Source organism: Cucurbita moschata, unplaced genomic scaffold (assembly GCF_002738365.1).
Source record: "Cucurbita moschata cultivar Rifu unplaced genomic scaffold, Cmos_1.0 Cmo_Scf00010, whole genome shotgun sequence".
NCBI lineage: Eukaryota > Viridiplantae > Streptophyta > Magnoliopsida > Cucurbitales > Cucurbitaceae > Cucurbita > Cucurbita moschata.
The window spans coordinates 3,485,480-3,507,943 of NW_019268526.1; the positions used below are offsets into that span (position 1 = coordinate 3,485,480).

General features: G+C 36.5%; 3 protein-coding genes across 3 annotated transcripts; all 3 read left to right on the plus strand.

Moving 5' to 3' along the window:
- The first annotated feature begins 548 nt into the window (after nucleotides 1-548).
- On the plus strand, nucleotides 549-4,051 carry LOC111449100 (arogenate dehydratase/prephenate dehydratase 2, chloroplastic-like). Its single transcript, XM_023088962.1, has 12 exons — nucleotides 549-884; nucleotides 990-1,051; nucleotides 1,150-1,242; nucleotides 1,784-1,984; nucleotides 2,072-2,152; nucleotides 2,430-2,525; nucleotides 2,611-2,688; nucleotides 2,798-2,887; nucleotides 2,971-3,032; nucleotides 3,189-3,270; nucleotides 3,359-3,443; nucleotides 3,694-4,051. Exons 1-11 carry the CDS (start codon nucleotides 632-634, stop codon nucleotides 3,416-3,418), a joined length of 1,158 nt encoding a protein of 385 aa, XP_022944730.1. The 5' UTR covers nucleotides 549-631; the 3' UTR covers nucleotides 3,419-3,443; nucleotides 3,694-4,051.
- A 3,262-nt stretch (nucleotides 4,052-7,313) lies between these two features.
- On the plus strand, nucleotides 7,314-17,030 carry LOC111448591 (V-type proton ATPase subunit a1-like). Its single transcript, XM_023088275.1, has 18 exons — nucleotides 7,314-7,706; nucleotides 8,413-8,457; nucleotides 8,787-8,909; nucleotides 10,196-10,303; nucleotides 10,493-10,606; nucleotides 10,676-10,849; nucleotides 11,279-11,416; nucleotides 11,752-11,859; nucleotides 12,055-12,162; nucleotides 12,312-12,460; nucleotides 13,463-13,616; nucleotides 14,427-14,587; nucleotides 14,708-14,914; nucleotides 15,034-15,217; nucleotides 15,304-15,387; nucleotides 15,554-15,747; nucleotides 15,912-15,971; nucleotides 16,266-17,030. The coding sequence occupies exons 1-18, from the start codon at nucleotides 7,563-7,565 to the stop codon at nucleotides 16,468-16,470; spliced, it is 2,460 nt and encodes an 819-aa protein (XP_022944043.1). The 5' UTR covers nucleotides 7,314-7,562; the 3' UTR covers nucleotides 16,471-17,030.
- An 844-nt stretch (nucleotides 17,031-17,874) lies between these two features.
- On the plus strand, nucleotides 17,875-22,461 carry LOC111449002 (DDB1- and CUL4-associated factor 8). Its single transcript, XM_023088821.1, has 5 exons — nucleotides 17,875-18,040; nucleotides 18,240-18,491; nucleotides 19,466-19,609; nucleotides 19,693-20,385; nucleotides 21,875-22,461. The coding sequence occupies exons 1-5, from the start codon at nucleotides 17,912-17,914 to the stop codon at nucleotides 22,121-22,123; spliced, it is 1,467 nt and encodes a 488-aa protein (XP_022944589.1). The 5' UTR covers nucleotides 17,875-17,911; the 3' UTR covers nucleotides 22,124-22,461.
- The last annotated feature ends 3 nt before the right edge of the window (nucleotides 22,462-22,464 follow it).

A 22,464-nucleotide genomic window follows, 5' to 3' on the forward strand; every position in this document is an offset into this window, starting at 1 on the left:
GTGAGAAGTGTTGAATCCTTATTTTGATAAATGATTTCATAAAATGGTGAAATTAAAGAGAGTAAGCGAGGGTGATAAAAAAAAGATCGAAATCAAGAGAAAAAGAGAAAATAGGACGCGAGCGAGGACAAAAATATTTTTAAAACTAAACATTTTTATGATTAACAGACCAAAACGAACAATATCTATGGCCGTGGAAAATTATTACAGTAAAAAACAAGAGAGTGTGCCAACAAGGACTTAAAATTATTAATAGGAGAGTGTGTGTTAAGGATATTTAGTAGTAAATTATAGTTTACCATATATATTATATTTGTCTTTTTACCATTCAATTTATTACTCTTCTATATGCTTGTAATTTATTTGATTATAAATAAGATAACATTCGCATCATTCTTACGAACAAAAATCATTCTTATCATTCTTACCAAAATAATAATAATAATAATAATTAATAAATAAATAAATTCTTACCAAAAAAAAAAAGAAAAAAAAAGTGGTTTTGTTTATTATTTTTTAATTGAATATTGTCATAGGGGCATAAAAATTTTGCACGGTAAAAGCTGCTAACAGATTTTCCTTTATCCCGCGTTCCTATCTCTCTCTATCTGTGAAGGGCTTCTCATCGGCAATGGCGGCTTCTATATCACGATCTTCCATAGCTACATATTCACAGTATATTTGCAGTAGATCATCGTCGTCTGACCGCAGGGCTAACTTAACCATTGATTCTCACTGTTGCTGGAAGCGCCTTTGCTGTTCTTCTCGATGTCAATCTGTTTTTCATGGAGGAAGTGACAAGAATTCCCGGGGCGTTGAAACGCAGAGCGCCATGGAGGATTCTCATTTCGAAGTTGTAATCAAAGATCCAAGCACGCTACCGAGTACGTTTCTATTGTTGCTAGCCCTCGTTTTTTTAATTTCTGATGTTACTGTGGCGCGGAGTTTAATCGATTTGAGGATTCATTTTCGACTTGTTCGTATTGCAGGGCCTCTATCATCGACCAAGTCCTCTGTCTCCACTGGATCTCGCCTTCGTGTTGCTTACCAGGTGACTATGTCCGTATGATCCCCGTTGTTATAAGTTCGTGGTCTAGATATGAATGCATGTCTTTGAATTTGAATGATAGAATGTTCGTGCGGTTTTAGGGGGTTTCTGGTGCATACAGCGAGTCGGCCGCGGAAAAGGCATATCCGAATTGCGAGGCTGTTCCCTGCGAACAATTTGATGCTGCTTTTGAAGTAAGTAATCGAACTCTGAAAATTTTACTGGACGAATGCATCTTGAGTTGCTTCGATTACGGTTATTCGGAGGGAACTTGGGAGTCTGAAACATGACCATGGCTGTTTGGTTTGCCTTGACATTGAATTGGTCGCATGAGTCGCATCGTGTTATGCACTTGACTTTGAATTGTGTGTTTATATGTACTTGTTGAACAGCTTAGTAAATCATCAAAGCTTTCTCCCCCCTCTACAACCTTCCGAGCATTTGATGATAAATTAGAATATTAACTTTTCGTTAGTCAGTTCATCCGTTAATTTTCAGATTAATAGAAATTAGAGATGATACTGAACTCGTGATTTCACAAGAGCGAAATAGACTATGATCTTTCAATTTTATACATGATCTGTACTTTAGATTTTATGAAGTAGGAGTAACATGTAACTCATGTTCACATAAGGTTTAATCAGGTAGAATTTTGTTTCATAAGTACATTACCATTCGATATGATTTAAGATATAAAATAATTAAAAGATCCATTTATCCTTCTAATCACCCTAGGCTGTTGAGCGATGGATTGTAGACCGAGCCGTCTTACCAATAGAGAACTCTTTAGGTGGAAGCATCCACAGAAACTATGATCTTCTGCTTCGACATAGGTTGCATATAGTTGGTGAGGTAAAATTTGCAGTTCGTCATTGTTTACTGGCCAATCATGGTGTTAAAATCGAGGAATTGAAAAGGGTGCTCAGTCATCCACAGGTAACCAGAGCAGTCTTATTATATTTTCATATATAAATCCCCTTCCCCCCTCCTCCTCCTTCAAGCTTAACATGGTTCTTGTTTCAGGCTCTTGCTCAGTGTGAAAACACATTGACAGGGCTGGGATTGGTGAGAGAAGCAGTGGACGATACTGCTGGTGCTGCAAAGGTACCTGGTCACTGGTTGTTCAATTGCCGTTGGGTTACTAGTATAATATTTTATCATGGTCTACAGTGCTGAAAACTCATGATCTGTTTGTCTTCAAGTTATTTTAATGGCTCAAAAGGGATTCTGAGCAGTCTAGTTAGATTTTTGTGGATGCTTATTTTTCAGCCCTATAAGAAGTTTTGATAATCCAATGATCATATGTTAATATCATTCGAATTGTCATCATTTTGATAGCTTGTTCAGAATGATTGTTGATGAGACTTTGGATATTCTGCAGCATGTTGCTTTTCACAATCTGAAAGATGCAGGAGCTGTTGCTAGCTCATTGGCCGCGTCAATATATGGTTTGAATATACTTGCTGAAGATATTCAGGTGCTTACCTAAGCATTTATTTATCGTTCTCTTGCCCATATATTTTAATGCTGCACCGGTTACCAAGTTTCTTTTCTTTTATTAGGATGACTCAGACAATGTAACTCGATTTCTGATGCTAGCAAGGGAGCCTATAATTCCAGGCACTGATAGGCCATTCAAGGTTAGCCCTTTTTTTTATGGAGGAAAAGAGTCTTTCCCCTTCTACTTCTTTGTTTCCATGGACATGGTGCTTAATAAAGAAAATTGAAGATGTTTAACTTCCCTTTCAGACAAGTATAGTTTTCTCATTAGAGGAAGGTCCGGGAATTCTGTTCAAGGCACTTGCAGTTTTTGCTCTTCGCCAAATCAACCTTACAAAGGTATTTTCTTTTTGCCTAATGACTATGGGGTTTGCACCTGCCGCACAGGCCAATAGCTAAGCGTCGTTTGTTTTCTCAAACAGATTGAAAGTCGACCTTTGCGAAACCAGCCACTACGAGCATCTGATGATAATGGATCTTCGAAGTACATTCATTGAAGCCTCTGCTATATATTACTTTTACCCTTGCCAATACATTTGTTCCTCCATAAGTGTGAAATTGTCCAGTTATTTCAATGATTTGAAGTTTCCTCCTTTTCCCCCAATTTTCCTCTCCTGTTCTTTTCTTTTTTCTTTAACAGATATTTCGACTATCTTTTCTATGTGGATTTTGAAGCATCAATGGCCGATCAAAACGCACAAAACGCCCTCAGGCATTTAAAGGTGCGTTTCCTCAGATCTTCCAAACAATATTCAGGAAATAAATTTCAACAATGGGATGTGAATAGGAAATGAAACATTGGCTTGACAGGAGTTCGCTACGTTTTTGAGAGTGCTAGGAAGCTACCCAATGGACAATAGTATGCCATGAAAAGCTGCAGCATCCAAAAGACTCGGTATCTCCCATTTCTTGGTCTACTTTTCTAAACCCGAGTTTCTTAGTATCTCTAGTACTTTATGGATTTAATAAACTTCTCTACCATTGAAATTAATTCATTCCCGAAATCTATTCAGCCATGTTCGACTATTATTTATATTTGCGAAGTCGTAGAAGTAGAGTAAAATGTTCTTAAAAATGTTATGACGGCACTTCTATCTTGTGTACCTATTTTTTCTTGACATTTCTGGGCTGATTCTTTTATACAGCATTAACCGAGTGTAGGCCGACTTCCTCAGTTCTCAACTTCCGAGAGGGATCGTCGGCTGGCTGGCTTTAAGGTTAAGCTTGTGTCTCTGTGGATGTGTCGCTCTTCATACGAAAATTCTGCTCGGTATACCATAAAAATCAGTAGATATTGAGTTTAGTTCCTTCTCAGATATAGTATATTTTTGCAAATTAATTATTCATTTACACTACTATTGTCTCGAGTTGCTTAGTTCCAACTTTGTTAACGTGTTCACCACAAATATGTTGCAGCATTTTTGTTTGTTTGATTTCTATTGAACCATGTAATCCCTGTGTTTTAGTAGAACGAGATCGGATTAGATCTCGCGTTCGAGGGGTGGGGTGTCGTTCTTTGTTTGCCCTACTAACTGTGATTCAAAAGCTAATGATACTTGATGGATCAGAGCATAGGATTATGTCAGGAATAATATTTGGAAGGAAGGAGGTTTTGGAGAGTAATTTTAGAGAGCAATTGACCACCAATTTGGACGTGTTTACTTGAGAGCTTTGTTTATTATTTTTGGTTTTGTGAAAGGGAAAGAAACAAATCAATGAATTTGATATGATTATTATTGGAATTGAGAAGGGTATCCCGTTTGGTAATTGAACTGGTCGTTTTAGGAAGGTTTCTGGAAGTGGCAGGTCCCTCTTGTCTTCACTTTTTGCCATATTTTCAAAGAGATTTGACTTCATTTTTAAAACTTTCTAAATTAGTCTCTATAGTTTCAATAACTTTAAAATTATTCTACTTACTATGAGTAGATATTGTTTGTTCCTAACATTGTATTAGAGTTAGTCGCTAGGCGGTGTGTTATGTTATTAAGGATTTTGGGTTCCAAGAGGGATGAATGGTAAGATCTCACGTCGGTGGGTGAGAAACAAAATATATCTTATAAAGGTGTGGAAACTTCTCTCTAACGGACGTATTCTAAAATCATGAGACTGATGGCGGTATGTAACGACCGTGGATAATAATGACATTGTTAATACTAAGTTAACGTGATCATATATAAATAAAATTTTTTTAAAATCAAACTGGTCATGTTAAAACCTTTTTAAATTTATAGGAGCCGATTGGTATTCCTTCACAATCATATCCATTTACTTGCTGCATTCGAGCCACTTTGTAAATTTAGCCACAACTTTGTAGAGTTGCCTGCCGTGATATGTAATCATCCCTTTGTTGTTATGATATAGAAGGCAAGATATCGGGACAGTTCATTGTCGTCATCGTAGTCATTGATAAGAAAGATTACTAGTTTCTTATCGAGGGGTTGTAGGAAATCGAGCCTTTTGATTTCGGGACAGATTATTTTCCAAAAACCAATTGTAGATAGAGATAGAAGAATGAATGGCTTGTATCTTCCTATCTAACAATATTCGAATAATAAAACAATGAATTATATATATATATATAAAAGAATTAATAGTAATTAGAAGAATAAAAATATAGCTGCTACCTTTTGAACTAGATGGAAATCGTATCAAGTAATGAATCAACGGTCAGGAATTTTTAGAACCACTCCACAATTTTCTCGCTACAATTAGTTCTTCAATTTTATTCAAATATTTTTAATACTCGAATGCTAAATATATAATAATGGATTTATTTGATTTTAATCGGTCGGGTTCAGCCTTCATGCCTTGTCGGTGGGCCTATACGACAAACCCAGGCCGCCTTCGGTTTTGGTGGGTTGGATCAATTTGGTCAAACTTTGAGTACACTCTAATTTATAGATATGAATTTTAAATTGTATTAATTTAAATTTTAAGCTTAGATCCTCAATTATTAATTCATTAACCTCTCCAACAATGTTTGAACTCGAGCTGTGTCACGGTGGTAATGTTGAAAAATACAAGCGTATCAACATTGTGCTCATTGCTATATTAGTCAGTTTTCTGCATAATATACAGAGGACTTTACATGAAAACATAAAGGTTTATGTCTCGATAGTATTCAAATAGATGAATGTTCGAGATGTTCTGAATATAGAGTTGACTCATGGGTTGATTCTTTATAAGCGTGTATAATGAGCAACAAATGAGCAATAGCATGAGATGTCTCGATTACGGAGTCGACTCATGAATCGATTTTTTATAAGCTTGTAGAATGAGCGATAAATGACAATAACATGAGTGAATGTCGATAACGTTTTGGAACTTGGATGACGTCATTAAACATCGATGAAACTCGAAAGTTTTTAGTGCAAATAACGAAGCTACAGAGATGGTATATAAAAAGACTTGCATTTTCTATTATCTACGAGTATAAATCCTGTCAGTGCACCGATCAAAATACACGACTATCCAAAGCTACCAAAGCAATATTAATATGAATGAATAATTAAAAAGGGGTTTTTAGTGACGTGGCATTCTCCAATGACAAAAGTCGAGTGCTGGCTGACACGGAAAAAAATTCAATCAATTTCTATTTTAACCCGCCACGTCAATTAAACACGTAATTAATTATGGAGATTAATATTTTTGCTTAGCTACTAACTACGTTAATTAACCTAACTTAATTAAGCAATTAATATTCGGTTGTTTCTCTCATTTTTATTAAATAAGATTCAAAATTATATAATAAAAATTGATAATTAAATTAAATTGATTTTTAGTTCAAAATTTTTAAAAATAATCCAACCTTTGCATTATCACTCATACTCTAATTAATCGAACTAATAGGGAGAGGTTTTGGTTTCCACGCCCTTATAAGAAATATTTCCTTCCCCTCTCCAACCAACGGGATCTTACAATCCAACTCAACCTCCCTTAGGGGCTAACGTCCTCGCTAACACACCGACCAGTGTTGGACCTTGACATCGTTTGTAATGACCTAAATCCACCGCTAGTAGATATTATTCTTTTTGGACTTTTTCGTCCTCGCTAGCACACCGACCAATGCTGGGTTTTGACACCATTTGTAATGACCCAAACTCACCGCTAGTAGATATTATTCTTTTTGGACATTTCCGTCCTCGCTAACACACCGATTAGTGTTGGGTTTTGACACCACTTGTAATGACTCAAACTCACCGTTAGTAGATATTATTTTTTTTGGACTTTTCCGTCCTCACTAGCGTACCGACCAATGTTGGGTTTTGACACCATTTGTAACGCCCCAAACTCACCGATAATAGATATTATTCTTTTTTAACTTTTCTGTCCTTGCTAGCACACCGACCAGTGTTAGACTTTGATACCATTTATAAAATATTTATTATTATTTCGAAATTATTTTTTAATTAAACATGACACCATAAAAAATAAGATATTTATTATTATTTCAAATGGGAATGGTTTGATATTTCACTCGAATTAAATAAAAACATAAATTTAAAATTTTAATTTTTTTAATTCACCTATATAATTTTAAAATTTAAAATTTAAAATTTTATATACAATAAATTAATAAATTTTAAAATATATAAATAATTAAAAGGGAATATAAATATTAGACACATTTAGGGTTTAATAATTAAACTATGAAATAATTAGAGCGACTTTGTACGGATGAATAAAATTTACAGCCCATGTGGTATTAGAAATGGAAGTACTTCTCGGGGTTGCGACCACATTCGTTTGCAACTTGATTTGACGTTCGATAAAAGCGTTGATTTCATTTTTATACCCAAAAAAAAAAAAAAAAAAAAAAAAAAATTGTTCGCCCCCTTTTTCATCTCTAGTAATGGCAGTTGCGAGGAGAAAACTGATGAATTGACGCGCCAGAAATCTCACTCTCCTACCCCACGCGGACCAAGGGACTGTGGAACCGAGCTTCAGATCTGAGATACGGCAGATCTCGATCCTCCGGCGCCGGTTTCTGTTTCGTTTCAGGTAACAAACAATCATGGACGACTTCTTAGACAATATACCGTCCATGGATCTGATGCGTTCCGAGAAGATGACTTTTGTTCAGCTTATTATCCCCGTTGAGTCCGCTCATCGAGCCATTTCGTACCTTGGCGAGCTTGGCATCCTTCAATTTAGAGATGTATGTTTCCAATTCGTTATAACTTACTGTGCTAATCTGTAGATTATGTCATTTTTTTTTTGATGTACAGGATTGATGTTGTGTTTTCTTGCTTTCTTCACTGTAATCGTTGAAAATATGCTGTGGATGTTGAGATTAAGGCGTCTCTACTATGTTTTATCAGCGTTTTCGTGGAAGAATTACCGGTTTTCTGTTGACTTCTCAGTTCTTACTTGTCTTCTCCGCCTTTCCTTCAAACGAATTGAACACTATGAATTTGGATTGATTGGCGGTTACTAGAGATTTAGATGCTTATAAAACTCTAATGTTAGTTGATGGGTTTACAGTGTTGCTCAAGAGTTGGTCCAAATCCAGTACATGTGTGAGAGCATGTTCAATGCAATTGATGTATAGGTTCCGCTATCTCTGAACTGCACCACAATACACCGGTTGTATTTATGCGTTGACTGAACAGCGTATAGAATTCGTAATGGGGAGGTTCTATGCATTTGACTATTTGAGGATCTTATAGATCAAGCGTCCGGGGGGCTAAATTGTGCTTGTCAAATTATAGTTCTAGACAATTGCTGTTTAATAAAATGTTTTTGAAGTAACTCGATTTGCTTGTCTCTTAATTGTCATAGATATGCTGGGGATTATACTTTATTCTTTTAGCTGTTGGTCGGATAAAATTTTCATATCACTTTTCTCGTTTCCTCCTTGGCAGTTAAACGTGGACAAAAGTCCTTTCCAGAGAACCTTTGTTAACCAGGTAACTACTGTACTTCGTGAAGAGCAACGTATGTGACGTGAATGCTTTCTATCATTCATAACTAATTGTCGGCAGATTTGATAGTTTTCTGCGACATGCACTTCCATACTTTACTGAGTACTGTCTTCTGTTCAAGATTTATATCCAGATTTAATGGATTCTCTGTGGATATGATTGAACTTTGTTTTTGAAATTAATTTAGGTGTTACTTAATATACTATAACTTATTGATTTTGAAATTTGTTTTTCATGCTCAATGTGTCTAATGATGATTGCATCTCAAATGTTCATAAATATTAGTTGTTTTATTGTTTGAGAGATTTTCACAGGTAAAGCGATGTGCAGAGATGTCAAGGAAGTTACGATTTTTCAAAGATCAAATCAGTAAAGCTGGTGTACTGGCATCTACACGCCCAATTCTTCAAGAACATATTGAGCTAGAGAATTTAGAGGTAGATTTCAAGTATTCCCATTTTCTGCCTCTTCATTCAAATGCTTGATTAGGTGGGGGTTATGCATACTGCCCATAGGCATCTATTGCTTGAGAATGTCACGACTGCAGTGCTGGTTTAGCAAGAAAGTATTGTTAGAGGACTTAAAATTCTATGATAATTGTTCTCCTTTTATAAGCTTTGTTGATTAAAAATGATCTTTCCTTTGCCTCCTGATTTGGTAAACCCATCCCCTCTTTATTTTTTCATTTTCTGTAAATGAAAGGTTTGTTTGTATTTAATAAAGAGGCTCCAAATTTGTTTTGTTGCCAATATTACATTGTTTGCGAAACCCATAGAATAGCTTATTTCAGAGTAGGTATCCTTACACAAATAAATGGAAATAAATTGTATTGCTTAACCTTTACTATATTTAGAATTTTATATATAACAACTTAATTTCACCCTGTAGATACATTTTTTTTTTAATGAGGAGCACCATAATTACATTAACTAACTTGTAATTAGGTTTCAAAGAATGTTTTGTCAATCATCTTTCTTGCATTATGAAGGAAATAAAATTAGTTACGTAGTCTTCTAACAAGTATCTACTGAATTGTAAAACTTAGTTAGCTATACATGGAATAGAAAAAAAAAATTATGTACTTCTTTAACGGTTTATGTATATACAAAGTCTTATGACAGTTTAACAATTAGATTCCGTTTTATTCATTTGTTTTATAATATTTGTTATTATAAATACATCTATTAACTCAGAGAGTTGTCGGAATGAGACATTTAATCCAACTAATTTCATTTATCAATATAAATTCAATCTATGTTTATCAATCTAATTTGATTTATTTTGCTGGTTCCATTGGTGATAAAAAGAAAAAAAAAAAAAAAAAAAAGAAGAAAGAAAGAAAGAAAGAAAGAAAAGAAAAGAGGTAAAGGAAACGGCAACTTATGGAAATAAATGAATGTGCAGAAGGAGAGTTGTTCAATAGCCACTCTTTAGTGGAATATGGGTGGGAGTGAGGACGAGATTCCAATTTATATGGTATTCGAGAATTTGATGTATGAGACTCAAACGATTGTTGCACAACAAGCTAGAATCTCGATTTCATTTCATACATATTCAGATGACTTTCAATGTGATAAACATGAGAGTAATGATTTTGGTGCAACGGCAAACAACAATGCCAAATTGCAAATATTGCCTGAAGGCAGGACAAAACAGTCTCTATAGTATGTCAGAACTACTTTCTTTCGGCATTTAATTGCATTTTGTGTTTCTTTATTGTCAGATACGACTAGCTGATCATGAGCATGAGCTGATTGAAATGAACTCAAACAGCGAGAAACTTCAACAGTCATATAATGAACTATTAGAATTCAAGATGGTATTGCAAAAGGTAAATTGCTTGGCCTCTTGATCCTCCTCTTAACTTTTATGAATTATGAATATTGTTTTGGTAATGTTCTACGGCATGGCAATCGTATAATATTTTTATCCCTAGAACTTAAATTAGTAAAGATCTGCTATCGATCTTTCTCACTTTTTTTGGTTAACTTTTTAAATATTTTTTGTCTGGCAATTTTAGGCAAGCGTCTTTCTGGTGTCCAGTAATAGCCATTCAGTTTCAGAAGAAAGGGAGTTGAATGAAAATGTTTTCTTGAATGATAACTATACCGAGGATGGATCATTACTTGAACAGGTAGATTTTTCATAACTTAATCGTTGTAGCTCCTATGCAAGGCTATCTGATACCTGCATTATTTTGTAGGAAATGAGACCTGGACCATCCAGCCAACCTGGTTTGAGATTTATTTGTGGAATTATTTGTAAATCCAAAGTTCTCAGATTTGAAAGGATGCTGTTTCGTGCAACAAGGGGAAATATGCTTTTCAACCAGGCACCAGCAGATGTACAGATCATGGATCCCATATCTATGGAAATGGTCTTCTCCATACTCATGACTTTGTTTATTTATGGTTTTAGGATTAAGGCCTATTGTGCGACCCCTTTTTATATGCATATTTCAATTTGCTTGTGGTTAGTTGTCATGAAATAATGTGTTTTGTTGAACTTTTGGTTTCCTTAAGCTTTGTTTAGTAACCAGGTGCCTCTTGTATTATTTATTCCAAGATTCCTCTATTTTTAGAATTTTCTGAAGGAACTAAGGACGGAAATTGCAAAGAAAACTAGGTTCATACCAAAGGGAAACCCTTTTGAAATTTGTTTTTGTAGTCTTCATATGGAGAAATTGAAATATTTGAAAATAAAATTTTCTAATTCCCAGCTCTTTTTCTTATCAATTACTTTTTGAAATAAATGTTTGCAGTCAATCATTGATATGAATACCTATGCTATGTGCTTATCATTGCAGGTTGATAAAACAGTATTTGTAGTGTTTTTCTCTGGGGAGCAGGCCAGAAATAAAGTTTTGAAGATCTGTGAGGCTTTTGGAGCAAATTGCTATCCTGTTCCTGAAGATATAACCAAACAAAGGCAGATAACTAGAGAAGTGAGTTGCTTTTTCGAAAGGTTGTTGAAAAATAATTGCATAGTTGATCTATATTTTGTCTTTCTTACTTTTGGAGGAAAAAAGATATGTTTCTGGTTCTAATAAAATTCGAAAGGATTTCATTCTGCAGCCCCCTTATTTGAATAGGAAATGCATCAGTGACAAACTCTTAATCTCTACTTGGAAATAATTAAATCCTGGCCTTCTATCAATAGTATCGGCTAGAAATATTTAAAATACATAATTAATATAACTCAATTCTGCATCTCTCTACACATCTGATTTTCATCACAAAAGTATCGTTGACCCCTCAATGTGTATGCTTTTGGCTGCAGGTTTCATCACGCCTCACTGAACTTGAAGCCACTTTAGATGCTGGGATCCGTCACCGAAATGAGGCTCTTGCATCAATAGGATTTCACTTGATTAAATGGATGAATATGGTAACATTTAGTAGAATGACTTTTCTCTCTTGATCTGACTTTTTTTTTTTTTTCCAATTGTGGAAGTGTGTACATTGAGTCATTGACAAGCTTCTAATCCTTCTTAAGGAAAATTAAGTTAAATTTTTTGACATCAGATGTGCAGAATTGTAAATTGTTCATCATTGTGATATTGTGCCTCCTACTTTTTCTCAGGTAAGAAGGGAAAAGGCTGTATATGACACATTGAATATGTTGAATTTTGATGTCACTAAAAAATGTCTTGTTGGAGAAGGCTGGTGCCCAATCTTTGCAAAATCTCAGGTAGCTTGTTATACTAGTACATTATAACATTATTTTGTTATATTGGTTAACCTAGCTTTTCATTTGGACATATTTTCTGTTGTTCAATTTCGTGTAACATTTCTGTAGTTAACATTATAGGATTTTTTTGTTCCTTGATAATTTCGCAGATTCAGGAAGCTCTGCAACGAGCAACATTTGATAGCAGTTCACAAGTGGGGATAATATTTCATGTGATGGATACGGTTGAATCTCCTCCTACATATTTTAGAACAAACCGTTTAACAAGTGCTTTTCAAGAAATTGTCGATGCCTATGGGTGAGTTTTCTTGTCGAGATTTGAAATATTTAAAGTTACATTTGATGGTTATTTTATTTTTAAAAATTATACTTGTTTCTCACCATTTTTTGACATATTTTTCACCTTTCTTAAAAGCAAATTTGAATTAGAATCTAAATGTGAAAAGTGAAAACAAGTTTTCTGGAACTACTTTTCTTTTTAAATCTGTATTTTTCTTTTATATTTGACATAGATTTTAAAAATGTTCTTAAGCCGTAGATGAAAAAACAAAGACATATATTAGTGGAAGTAGTATTTTAAGTTTAATATTAAAAAACATAAGGAAAAAAAAAAAAAAAGGTTGTCAAATAGGGCCTAAGTTAGTCTGCTTAGAAATTATCATAACTAGTAAGTTTCTTTTTCACATCGTGCAAGCGAAACGGAATGAATAAGAGAAGTTCACTTCTCTTTTTCTCCACATGGGCCTAACATTAATTAATTCATTTATGTGATTTAAATCATGATTAAGGAGCAAATGTATAAGTATTGACAGGCATTGGGGTCAAGCTATTTAAATGGCAACGAAAATATCTACATCTTCAGAAATCTTGGGGAAAATCACAAAAAATTGTGAACTGGAACCAAACTGATAAGGGTTTTAGACCATAGCTTGAAATCCAAATTACCTTACTATTTAGGATGACATCTAGATAGAGGAGTTGAAATCCAAATTACCTTCTTTGGGCAGTTTGTCCATGACAGCAAGTGCGATGATGTGCCAGTGTTGTATCGATGCAAGTATTAGGCTGTCGTATCATCCTCCTTTATGGTCTTTGCACCCTCTATATGGCTTGTAACCACTAAAATTGTTGGCACATATTGTTTTGGATAAATTATATGCTTTTAGTTCTCAATGCTGATATATACGAATTGGAATTACCGTTTGTGCATGGTCCAGGAGATACTTTTTTTGTCATATTTATTATACTTATAGTTCTATTAATTATAGTTTGAGTATAACACTCTAATTTGAAATTGCAGTGTTGCTAGATATCAAGAAGCAAATCCTGCAGTTTACACTGTTATTACATTTCCATTCCTATTCGCAGTGATGTTTGGGGATTGGGGTCATGGAATATGTTTGTTGCTTGGAGCTTTATTTCTTATAGCTCGTGAAAGTAAGCTCAATAATCAGGTATACAATCTTTTTCTTCTAAAAGAATATTTTATATCTCCTTCGTATTTGTTTCAAATCAATTTTTTTTTAACAATTGAAGAGAAGTCTCGTTATTAGTTATTGCCGTCTAGATGAAAGAAATCTGTAGAATCAATAACATATCCTGCAGATTGTCACATTCTTTAATTCGAAAAAGCACTTGTGATGCTGATGCTATAACTAACACTCACCCGGGGAGTTCTTAAAGTGGATGATCATGTAAACCTTACCCCACTTTTATCATCAACTGAGATGATGCGTCTTACACATCAGTTAAGGTGCTGCATCTAGAGAAAAATCTTCAACCATCTTTCAGTCAATCATTTGAAACTTCAATTAGCTTAGAGATAGAAAAGGGAGAAAAATGAAGAAATCGAGCCATGAAGAGAAGGATAAATGGATCTTTGACCAAATGCATTGCTTCTGATTCCAATCTTATAAACCTGTTGACGAAACAGGTCAAAAAGATCTTTACTATCATTTCCTACCCATAACCCTTAAACGGATATTCTCACCCTTGGTGGACTCTCATCTTTCAGAGGAATATTTAGAGCAACTACCCTTTTGGGATGGCAATGATTTGAATTTGATGATTACTTAATAATTGTCTTAGAACTGTTTAATTGAAATTGGTACTTGGTCATCTGGAACTTTATTAGATTGCTCAAGTAATCTACCTGGTTCTGAATAAATAACTAATCATCTCTGGAGTCTCTGGACTACCTCTTTCGTAATTAGGTATCCTATGTGTGATCACATTACCTAATATACATATCTAATTGTTAACAGAAATTAGGAAGCTTTATGGAGATGCTATTTGGTGGACGCTATGTTCTTCTTTTGATGTCACTTTTTTCAATTTATTGTGGGTTGATCTACAATGAGTTCTTCTCTGTTCCGTATCATATATTCGGCGCGTCTGCCTACAAGTGTAGAGATATCACATGCAGGTGATTCTTTGTTCCCTTTATAATTTTAATCTTAAATAAACTATCTAGGATCAGTTTATTTTACTACTGGTTGTTACTTGTTTTATAATCTGATGATTTTAATTTTGTGGTCATTGACAGTGATGTACACACTGTTGGGTTAGTTAAATACCGCGATGCCTATCCATTTGGTGTTGACCCAAGTTGGCGCGGAAGTCGTTCAGAACTTCCTTTTCTGAACTCTCTTAAAATGAAGTTATCTATCTTGTTGGGTATTGCCCAAATGAACTTGGGGATCATATTGAGTTACTTTAATGCACGCTTTACTGGAAGCTCACTCGATATCAGGTCCCTACTTTCTCCTTCAGTTTATCACGTTTCTCTCCTTCCTTCAAGATGAATTTCTGTCGCACATTAATGACGGGAAGCAGACTAAAAACAATAATCTCTCCATGTTATATTATCAGGTACCAGTTTGTACCACAAGTGATTTTTCTTAACAGCCTCTTCGGGTATCTATCTCTTCTCATTGTCATCAAGTGGTGCACTGGATCTCAAGCAGACCTCTATCATGTGATGATTTACATGTTTTTAAGCCCATTTGATGATCTTGGTGAGAACGAATTGTTTTGGGGCCAAAGACCTCTTCAAGTATGATCTCAAACTCTGGTCTCCATTGTTGCTGACCATGTAAACTTAATGTTCTGTCCTGATGTATGAATTACTCAACATTGCAGATTATCTTGTTGATGTTGGCTATAGTTGCAGTGCCTTGGATGCTTTTCCCTAAACCCTTTATTTTGAAAAAGATTCACACAGAGGTATGCTAGATCACACACCTTTTTGAACTGTTTTAAAATGTTTTTTGATTAGTCAAGCTGGTATTTGTTTCCTTCCGAGTTAGATCTTTTCGCTAGTTATGTAACTTCAAACATTTTTTTTGGACGATTTAATACTTCTGTCCCTTTACCGAATGATATGTTCCAGAGATTTCAAGGTCGTACTTATGGGATGCTTGGAACCTCTGAGATGGATCTTGAAGTGGAACCTGATTCGGCAAGGCAACACCAAGAGGATTTCAATTTTAGTGAGATCTTTGTTCACCAAATGATTCACTCCATAGAATTCGTCTTGGGTGCAGTTTCAAATACAGCGTCGTATCTCCGACTTTGGGCTTTAAGGTACTCCGGTGGCATTGTCGCTATTTCTTGGGAACCTCCGTCTGTCTCATAACTGCACGTAATACAACTATGTAGCTGAGCTTCCAAAATTAAATTGAGTAGGAATAATTAAAACGTACGTATATAATACATCTAGCTGAGCCTATATTTGTTGCTTTTTACAGCTTGGCGCACTCAGAACTGTCAACAGTTTTCTACGAGAAAGTACTCCTCCTAGCTTGGGGGTAAGTTTAAGCCTTCTCTTTGCCATTACCATTCTTAATACTTCACCTCTTCCAACATGCATAATGAAGGAAATACAAAAGATCTTTAATCTCGTAAAATACGTGTCATATATTTATCACCTCTTATATACGTACTGGTTGGTTAGAATTCTCTTGGGAGGGTCGTAGTTAAACCGAAATATGAAATAGTTTCTCCTAAATTGTGAGTTTACTATACCTGCTCGAGACGAAAAGAAATTATTGTATTTACGTTACGTCAGCCATGTACTCATACTGATATTGTTCTGGCAATAGGTATGACAGCTTTGTCATTCGGCTGATTGGATTAGCTGTTTTTTCGTTTGCCACTGCTTTCATACTTCTCATGATGGAGACCCTTAGTGCCTTCCTTCATGCCTTACGTCTCCATTGGGTTGAGTTTCAAAATAAGTTCTACCATGGTGATGGCTACAAGTTCAAACCTTTTTCCTTCGCCTCCATCGACGAGGACGAAGATTAAGCGACTCACCGTAGCTCTTCGAAAGGGCAAGAGATAGAAGGAGGCCGAGCAAGGGACCTAAAGAACTAACATTTATAGAAAGAGAAAAGAAAAAAAAGAAAGAAAAAAAAAACCCCATTTTGTTTGGCAGAGTATTAGTGATACTTTGATCTGACAGTTGCAATCCCCCGATTTTGACTTAGAAATACAAAATCCTGGCTCATTCTTTGTGGATCTGTTCATGTGAAAAGGATTCAGCTTACAACAACCATGGCAAGATATAGATTTTTCTTTTTCTCTTTCCTTTCCTTTCATAATCTTATATTATAAGTTGAGGATTAGTTCAGTTGATGTAAAGAGGAGCCTGGGGATATCTTTCTATCATACATCCATCTTGTAGTTCTTCTTCGTGTATTCGGGTTCGAGTAGGAATTTACATACAAATGAACTCCCAGAAGCTTGTGTGAATTTTCTTTCTTCAGGTACTTGTGCCTTTATTGCTATATTCAGAATGTAATTGCTAATTGCTCTCGGAGCTTTCCACAAATATATTTGTAAGATATTCATTTGAAGTTCCTTCCCCAATATTGTGTGCCATCTATCTGTACTTATATATTTGTTCTTCCAGCACATTTCAATGTTAGCTTTTATAAGTTTTTATGAGATCCAACAACTTTTATTATTATTCTTTTTTTAATTTCAAAGACGTATTGAACTAAACATCGAAAGTTTACCAGCTACTGATCATTACTTTGGTAAGCTATTGCTTCATCAACTAGTTAATCAGACGCGAGTCCTTCCTCGGGCGGACTCCTCCTTTTGCTCCTCAACGTACAGGGTATTAGCAGCCGTTTCCTGTTGTTCCCCTCCCATGGGCACGTTCTTATGCGTTACTCACCCGTCCATCTGCCACTAGAAACACCATTTCTCGTCTAACTTGCATGTGCATGCCGGCAGAGTTCATTCTGAGCCAGGATCGTACTCTCCATGAGATTCATAGTTGCATTACTTATAGCTTTCTTGTTCGTAGACAAAGCTAATTCGGAATTGTCTTTCATTCCAAGGCATAACTTTATCCATGCACTTCATATTCGCCTGGAATTCGTTCCCAGAAATATAGTCATCCCCACCCCCTCACGTCAATCCCACGAGCCTCTTGTCCATTCTCATTCGATCACGTAATTTAATCGTAAAACTTTAGTACCTCAATTTAAAAAGAACGTATATCGCACATATCATTTTATTTTGAGATTTATCTAATCTTTAAGGTTAATTTTCAATAAAAATGGTTATGAATAATACTAACTTATTTTCAAACGCATCCGTCGAGAAAAAAAAAAATTCAAAATTGACACGTGGCGACGTCGGAGCGTCGACTGTGAACATTTTTTTTGTCAATAAAGTTGTTGCATTGCCTCCTTTATCAGAAATTCATTTTGTTCGGGAAAAAAAACTGAAATCCATGTGGGAAAAATTATCTCGGATGAATTCTTGTTACGCAGGAATGGACTGTGAGTTAGCGGAAATTTGCAGTAGAGAAATCGGTACTCCTCGATCAAGAAACTTCTCTCGCAGATTCAGTGCTTCCGAGGTTCTTGAGATTTCTATGTTCAAAATTCTGATCCGATTTTCTCGTTTTGTTTTCAATACCTTGAAAGTGGAATCAATTCATTCAGTTTTAGCTAAATTTTGAATTCCGAGTAATTAGGTCACTTTGTTCTTCAGTTTTCTTCTTCATTTTGCTTCGCCGATTAGTGCAACAACATTTCTTATTTACTAACTTGATGCAGATTATTGTAAAGCAACTGAATCTTGAGAAGAAGTTAAATGGTCACGATGGCTGTGTAAACGCTGTAGAGTTTAACTCGACTGGCGATCTTCTCGTGTCCGGTTCCGATGACTGTAAAGTTATACTATGGGATTGGGCAAGAAATTCCGAGAGGTTTTCGTATCCTTCTGGTCACCTCGACAACATATTCCAGACCAAAATTATGCCATTCACTAATGATCAGAAAATAGTTACTTCGGCTGCAGATGGAAAGGTGATTTTCCATAATATGAAGTGATATATCCTGCCATTCATTACTCTTCGTTGTTGCTTGTGTAGCTGTGTTCATTGGCTTTACATTTTTTTGGTAAAAGAAGAGAGAAATTTTGCAAGGGGCTGGAATGATGTGGCGGGAGGTTTTATACCGATAGATGTATGTAATAGTCCAAGGTTACTGGTAGATGTTTCACCATTAGCCTCATAGATTTTAAAACGCATCTTTCAGAGTTATACAATGGTGGGCTCCCAAGGGGAGTGGATTGAGAGATCTCACTAGTTGGAGAGGGAAACAAAACATTCCTTGTAAGGGTGTGGAAACCTCTCCCTAGCAAACACTTTTTAAAACCGTGAGGCTGACGGTGGGCTTGGGCTGTTACAAATGGTATTAAAGCTAGACACCGCTTCGAAGGGGTAAAACCGTGAGGCTGACGGTGGGCTTGGGCTGTTACAAATGGTATTAAAGCTAGACACCGCTTCGAAGGGGTAGATTGTGAGATCTCATATTAGTCGTAGAGGGGACGAAGCTTGCCGTGTAAAAGAAACACAAACATTGTGGTTTAATGGTTTATCTAAGGATTTAGTGGGGAAGTCAATACAATGTGACGATTAATTGAATAACTTTTTCCAAGAATAGGGCTTCTAATACTGAAGCTTTTGTTCATTTTAGCTCATTTTTCTGTCTGGCTTTGGCTTTATTGCCTTGAGCGCCTTCCATTCCCTTTGGTGGATGCTGATCAGTCTGTTGGGGATTGTTGGGAGGGAGTCCCACATTGGCTAATTTAAGGAATGATCATGGGTTTATAGGTAAGGAATACATCTCCATTGTAATAAGGCCTTTTGGGGGAGCTCAAAGCAAAGCCATGAGAGCTTATACTTAAAGTGGAGAATATCATACCGTTGTAGAGAGTTATGATTTCTAACTAAGTCCTCGTCGATATGCAACTACATTGTGTTTTTCTTTTCTTGCAGGTAAGACTTGGGCAAGTGTTGGATGATGGCAGAGTTGTTGCAAAAATGTTGGGGGAGCACCAAGGCTCTGTTCATGAGCTTGCTGTGGAGCCTGGAAGCCCACACATACTTTATAGCTGTGGTGAAGATGGTCTTGTGCAGCATGTAAGTAAGTCTGCTAAATGATTCTCTTATGAAGTTTTTTATTCCATTTATGATGTGGGCTGCCTTTATATTCCAATTTTCAGTTCGATTTACGCAATTCTTCTGCAATAAAACTTTTCTATTGCACCTCCTTTGCTGAAAGGAGCAAGCAGCCTCCTAAAGTTGTTGGACTGAATGCCATTGTAAATGACCCAAGAAATCCAAATTACTTTGCGTTGGGTGGTTCGGATGAATACGCACGCTTATACGATTTGAGAAACTGCGGCGGTGGTGCATTTTCGACGTCGAATAGAGTTCTTGATACTTTCTGCCCGCACCATTTGATCCAAACTAACAATTTCCATATCACGGGTTTGGCTTTCTCAAATTCAAGTGAGCTGCTAGTAACTTACAGTGATGAGCTTATTTATTTGTTTCAGAAGAATATGGGGTTAGGCCCTTCACCATTGACTGTGTCATCTGAGAATTTGTTGCGGAAACTTAAACGGCCACAGGTTTACTCAGGACATAGAAATTCAGCAACAGTTAAAGGTGTGAATTTCTTTGGCTCAAATTCTGAATATGTTGTGAGTGGCTCTGATTGTGGTCATATATATATTTGGAAGAAGAAGGGAGCTGTGCTTGTGAAGTTAATGGTGGGTGATCGGAATGTTGTGAATCATATCGAGCCCCATCCACATTTGCCTATTCTTGCTACGTGTGGCATTGAAAAAAATGTGAAGATTTGGACTCCTATGGCTTGTGATGTTCCTCCATTGCCTGATGACATTGAACAAGTAATATCTCACCTCTCTCATGTTGTCTCTATGGTTCATTTTGTTTCGTTCTCTCCGTTACTTTGAGTATATGTTAAACCATTGTTAAATCCATAAGCTTAAATAGAGTTTATGTTAAACGGTACGATTCCACATCGGTTGGAGAACGGAATGAAACATTCTTTAAAAGGGTGTGAAAATTTCTCCCTAGTAGACGTGTTTTAGAACCTTAAGGGAAAGTCCAATAGGGCAATATTTACTAGCGGTGGACTTGAACTGTTATAAATGGTATTAAAGCTAGGCACCGAGTGGTGTGCCAGCAAGGACACTGGGCCTCCAAGGGGGTGGATTGTGAAATCCCACATCGGTTGGAGAGGGGAACGGAGCATTCTTTAAAAGGGTGTGGAAACCTCTTCTTAGTAGACGCGTTTTAAAACCTTGAGGAGAAGCTTAGGAAAACCCAATGAGGATAATATCTGGTAGCGGTGGACTTGGGTTGTTACAAATGGTGTCCAGGTATCGAGTGGTGTGCCAGCGAGGACGTTGGGCCCCCAAGGGGGGTGGATTGTGAGATCCCACATCAGTTGGAGAGGGGAACGAAGTATTCTTTAAAAGGGTGTGGAAACCTCTCCCTGGTAAACGCGTTTTAAAACCTTGAGGGGAAGCCCAATGAGGACAATGTCTGCTAGTGGTGGACTTAGGTTGTTACAAATGGTATCAGAGCCAGGCATCGAGCAGTGTGCTAGTGAGAACACTGGGTCCCCAAGGGGGGTGGATTGTGAGATCCCACATCGGTTGGAGAGGGGAACGAAGTATTCCTTAAAAGGGTGTGGAAACCTCTCCCTAGTAGACACGTTTTAAAACCTTGAGGGGAAGCCCAATGAGGACAATGTCTGCTAGTGGTGGACTTAGGCTGTTACAAATGGTATCAAAGTCAGGCACCGAGCAGTGTGCTAGCGAGGACACTAGGTCCCCGAGGGGGTGGATTGTGAGATCCTACGTTGGTTAGAGAGGGGAACAAAGCATTCCTTAAAAGGGTATGAAGACCTCTCCCTAGTAGACTTGTTTTAAAACCTTGAAGTGAAGCGCAGAAGGGAAAGTCCAATGAGGACAATATCTGCTAGAAGTGGACTTGGACGGTTACAAATGGTATCAGAGCTAGGCACTGAGTGGTGTGTCAGCAAGGACATTGGACTCCCAAGGGGAGTGGATTGTGAGATATCACATCAGTTGGAGAGGGAAATGAAACATTCCTTAAAAGGGTATGAAAATCTCTTCCTAGTAGACGCATTTTAAAACTTTGAAAAGAAAACCCAAAAAGGACAATATTGCAGTATACGGTATACTTGAGTTGTTACATAAACCATTGCTAAACCCAAAAGCTTAAACCCGGATGTGCCGCAGAATATTTAATCTTGTATGAATATTCTTCTTAACACCCTCTAAATTACTCATTCCTTAAGAACTAAGAACTTCTTTTTCTCATAACTACACATGCATGGTTGACCAGATAATGGAGTCCAATAGGCAAGGAAGGGAAGACCACTCGAGGGTGACCCTTACTCCCGACGTTATCATGCATGTCCTGCGCCTGCAAAGAAGGCAAGCATCTGCATTTACAGAACGAAGATACAGCGCAGGCGATATCGGCAGCGATGAAGACAATGAATGGGAAGCTCAGAATCTGGAGTTCCTTGATGGTAATGTTTCTTTTGAAGAAGATTCAACAGAATATTCATCTGACTGTAACATCAGCTAGCATTCCTCCACATTATGATGAACAACTGCTGCCTTCCTTTTATCAGCTTTTCATTGCAAATTTTGCATCACAGCTCATTAGATACGGTGGTTTACTCAATAAGTTGTGATTCTTCTGTTTCTTTCTCTCCTTTTTTTACTGGAATTAACAACATGACATGTCAAAGAGTCTAGAAGAGTTGTGTAGTGATCGAAGAAATAAACCTCGCATCAAAACGTGCGAGGCCGAAATGTAGTTTGGACGAGTATTGATCTACTCTTGAAACACTAATGTTATACTTTATATGAATTTTGAACGAGGGTTCGATGAATTATGTATATATTAGTGATATGTTTGAAGCT

What these genes read in the sequence shown, in the direction of transcription:
- LOC111448591 (XM_023088275.1), top strand. Translation starts at nt 7,563, where the DNA reads ATGGACGACTTCTTAGACAATATACCGTCCATGGATCTGATGCGTTCC. An exon ending in ATGGATCATTACTTGAACAG is followed by an intron (nt 10,607 to 10,675) that starts GTAGATTTTTCA and finishes ATTATTTTGTAG; the next exon opens with GAAATGAGACCTGGACCATC. An exon ending in CTCCGACTTTGGGCTTTAAG is followed by an intron (nt 15,748 to 15,911) that starts GTACTCCGGTGG and finishes TGCTTTTTACAG; the next exon opens with CTTGGCGCACTCAGAACTGT.
- LOC111449100 (XM_023088962.1), top strand. Translation starts at nt 632, where the DNA reads ATGGCGGCTTCTATATCACGATCTTCCATAGCTACATATTCACAGTAT. An exon ending in TACTTGCTGAAGATATTCAG is followed by an intron (nt 2,526 to 2,610) that starts GTGCTTACCTAA and finishes TTCTTTTATTAG; the next exon opens with GATGACTCAGACAATGTAAC. An exon ending in ACGCCCTCAGGCATTTAAAG is followed by an intron (nt 3,271 to 3,358) that starts GTGCGTTTCCTC and finishes TTGGCTTGACAG; the next exon opens with GAGTTCGCTACGTTTTTGAG.
- LOC111449002 (XM_023088821.1), top strand. Translation starts at nt 17,912, where the DNA reads ATGTGGGAAAAATTATCTCGGATGAATTCTTGTTACGCAGGAATGGAC. An exon ending in CTTCGGCTGCAGATGGAAAG is followed by an intron (nt 18,492 to 19,465) that starts GTGATTTTCCAT and finishes CTTTTCTTGCAG; the next exon opens with GTAAGACTTGGGCAAGTGTT. An exon ending in AAGATGGTCTTGTGCAGCAT is followed by an intron (nt 19,610 to 19,692) that starts GTAAGTAAGTCT and finishes TCCAATTTTCAG; the next exon opens with TTCGATTTACGCAATTCTTC.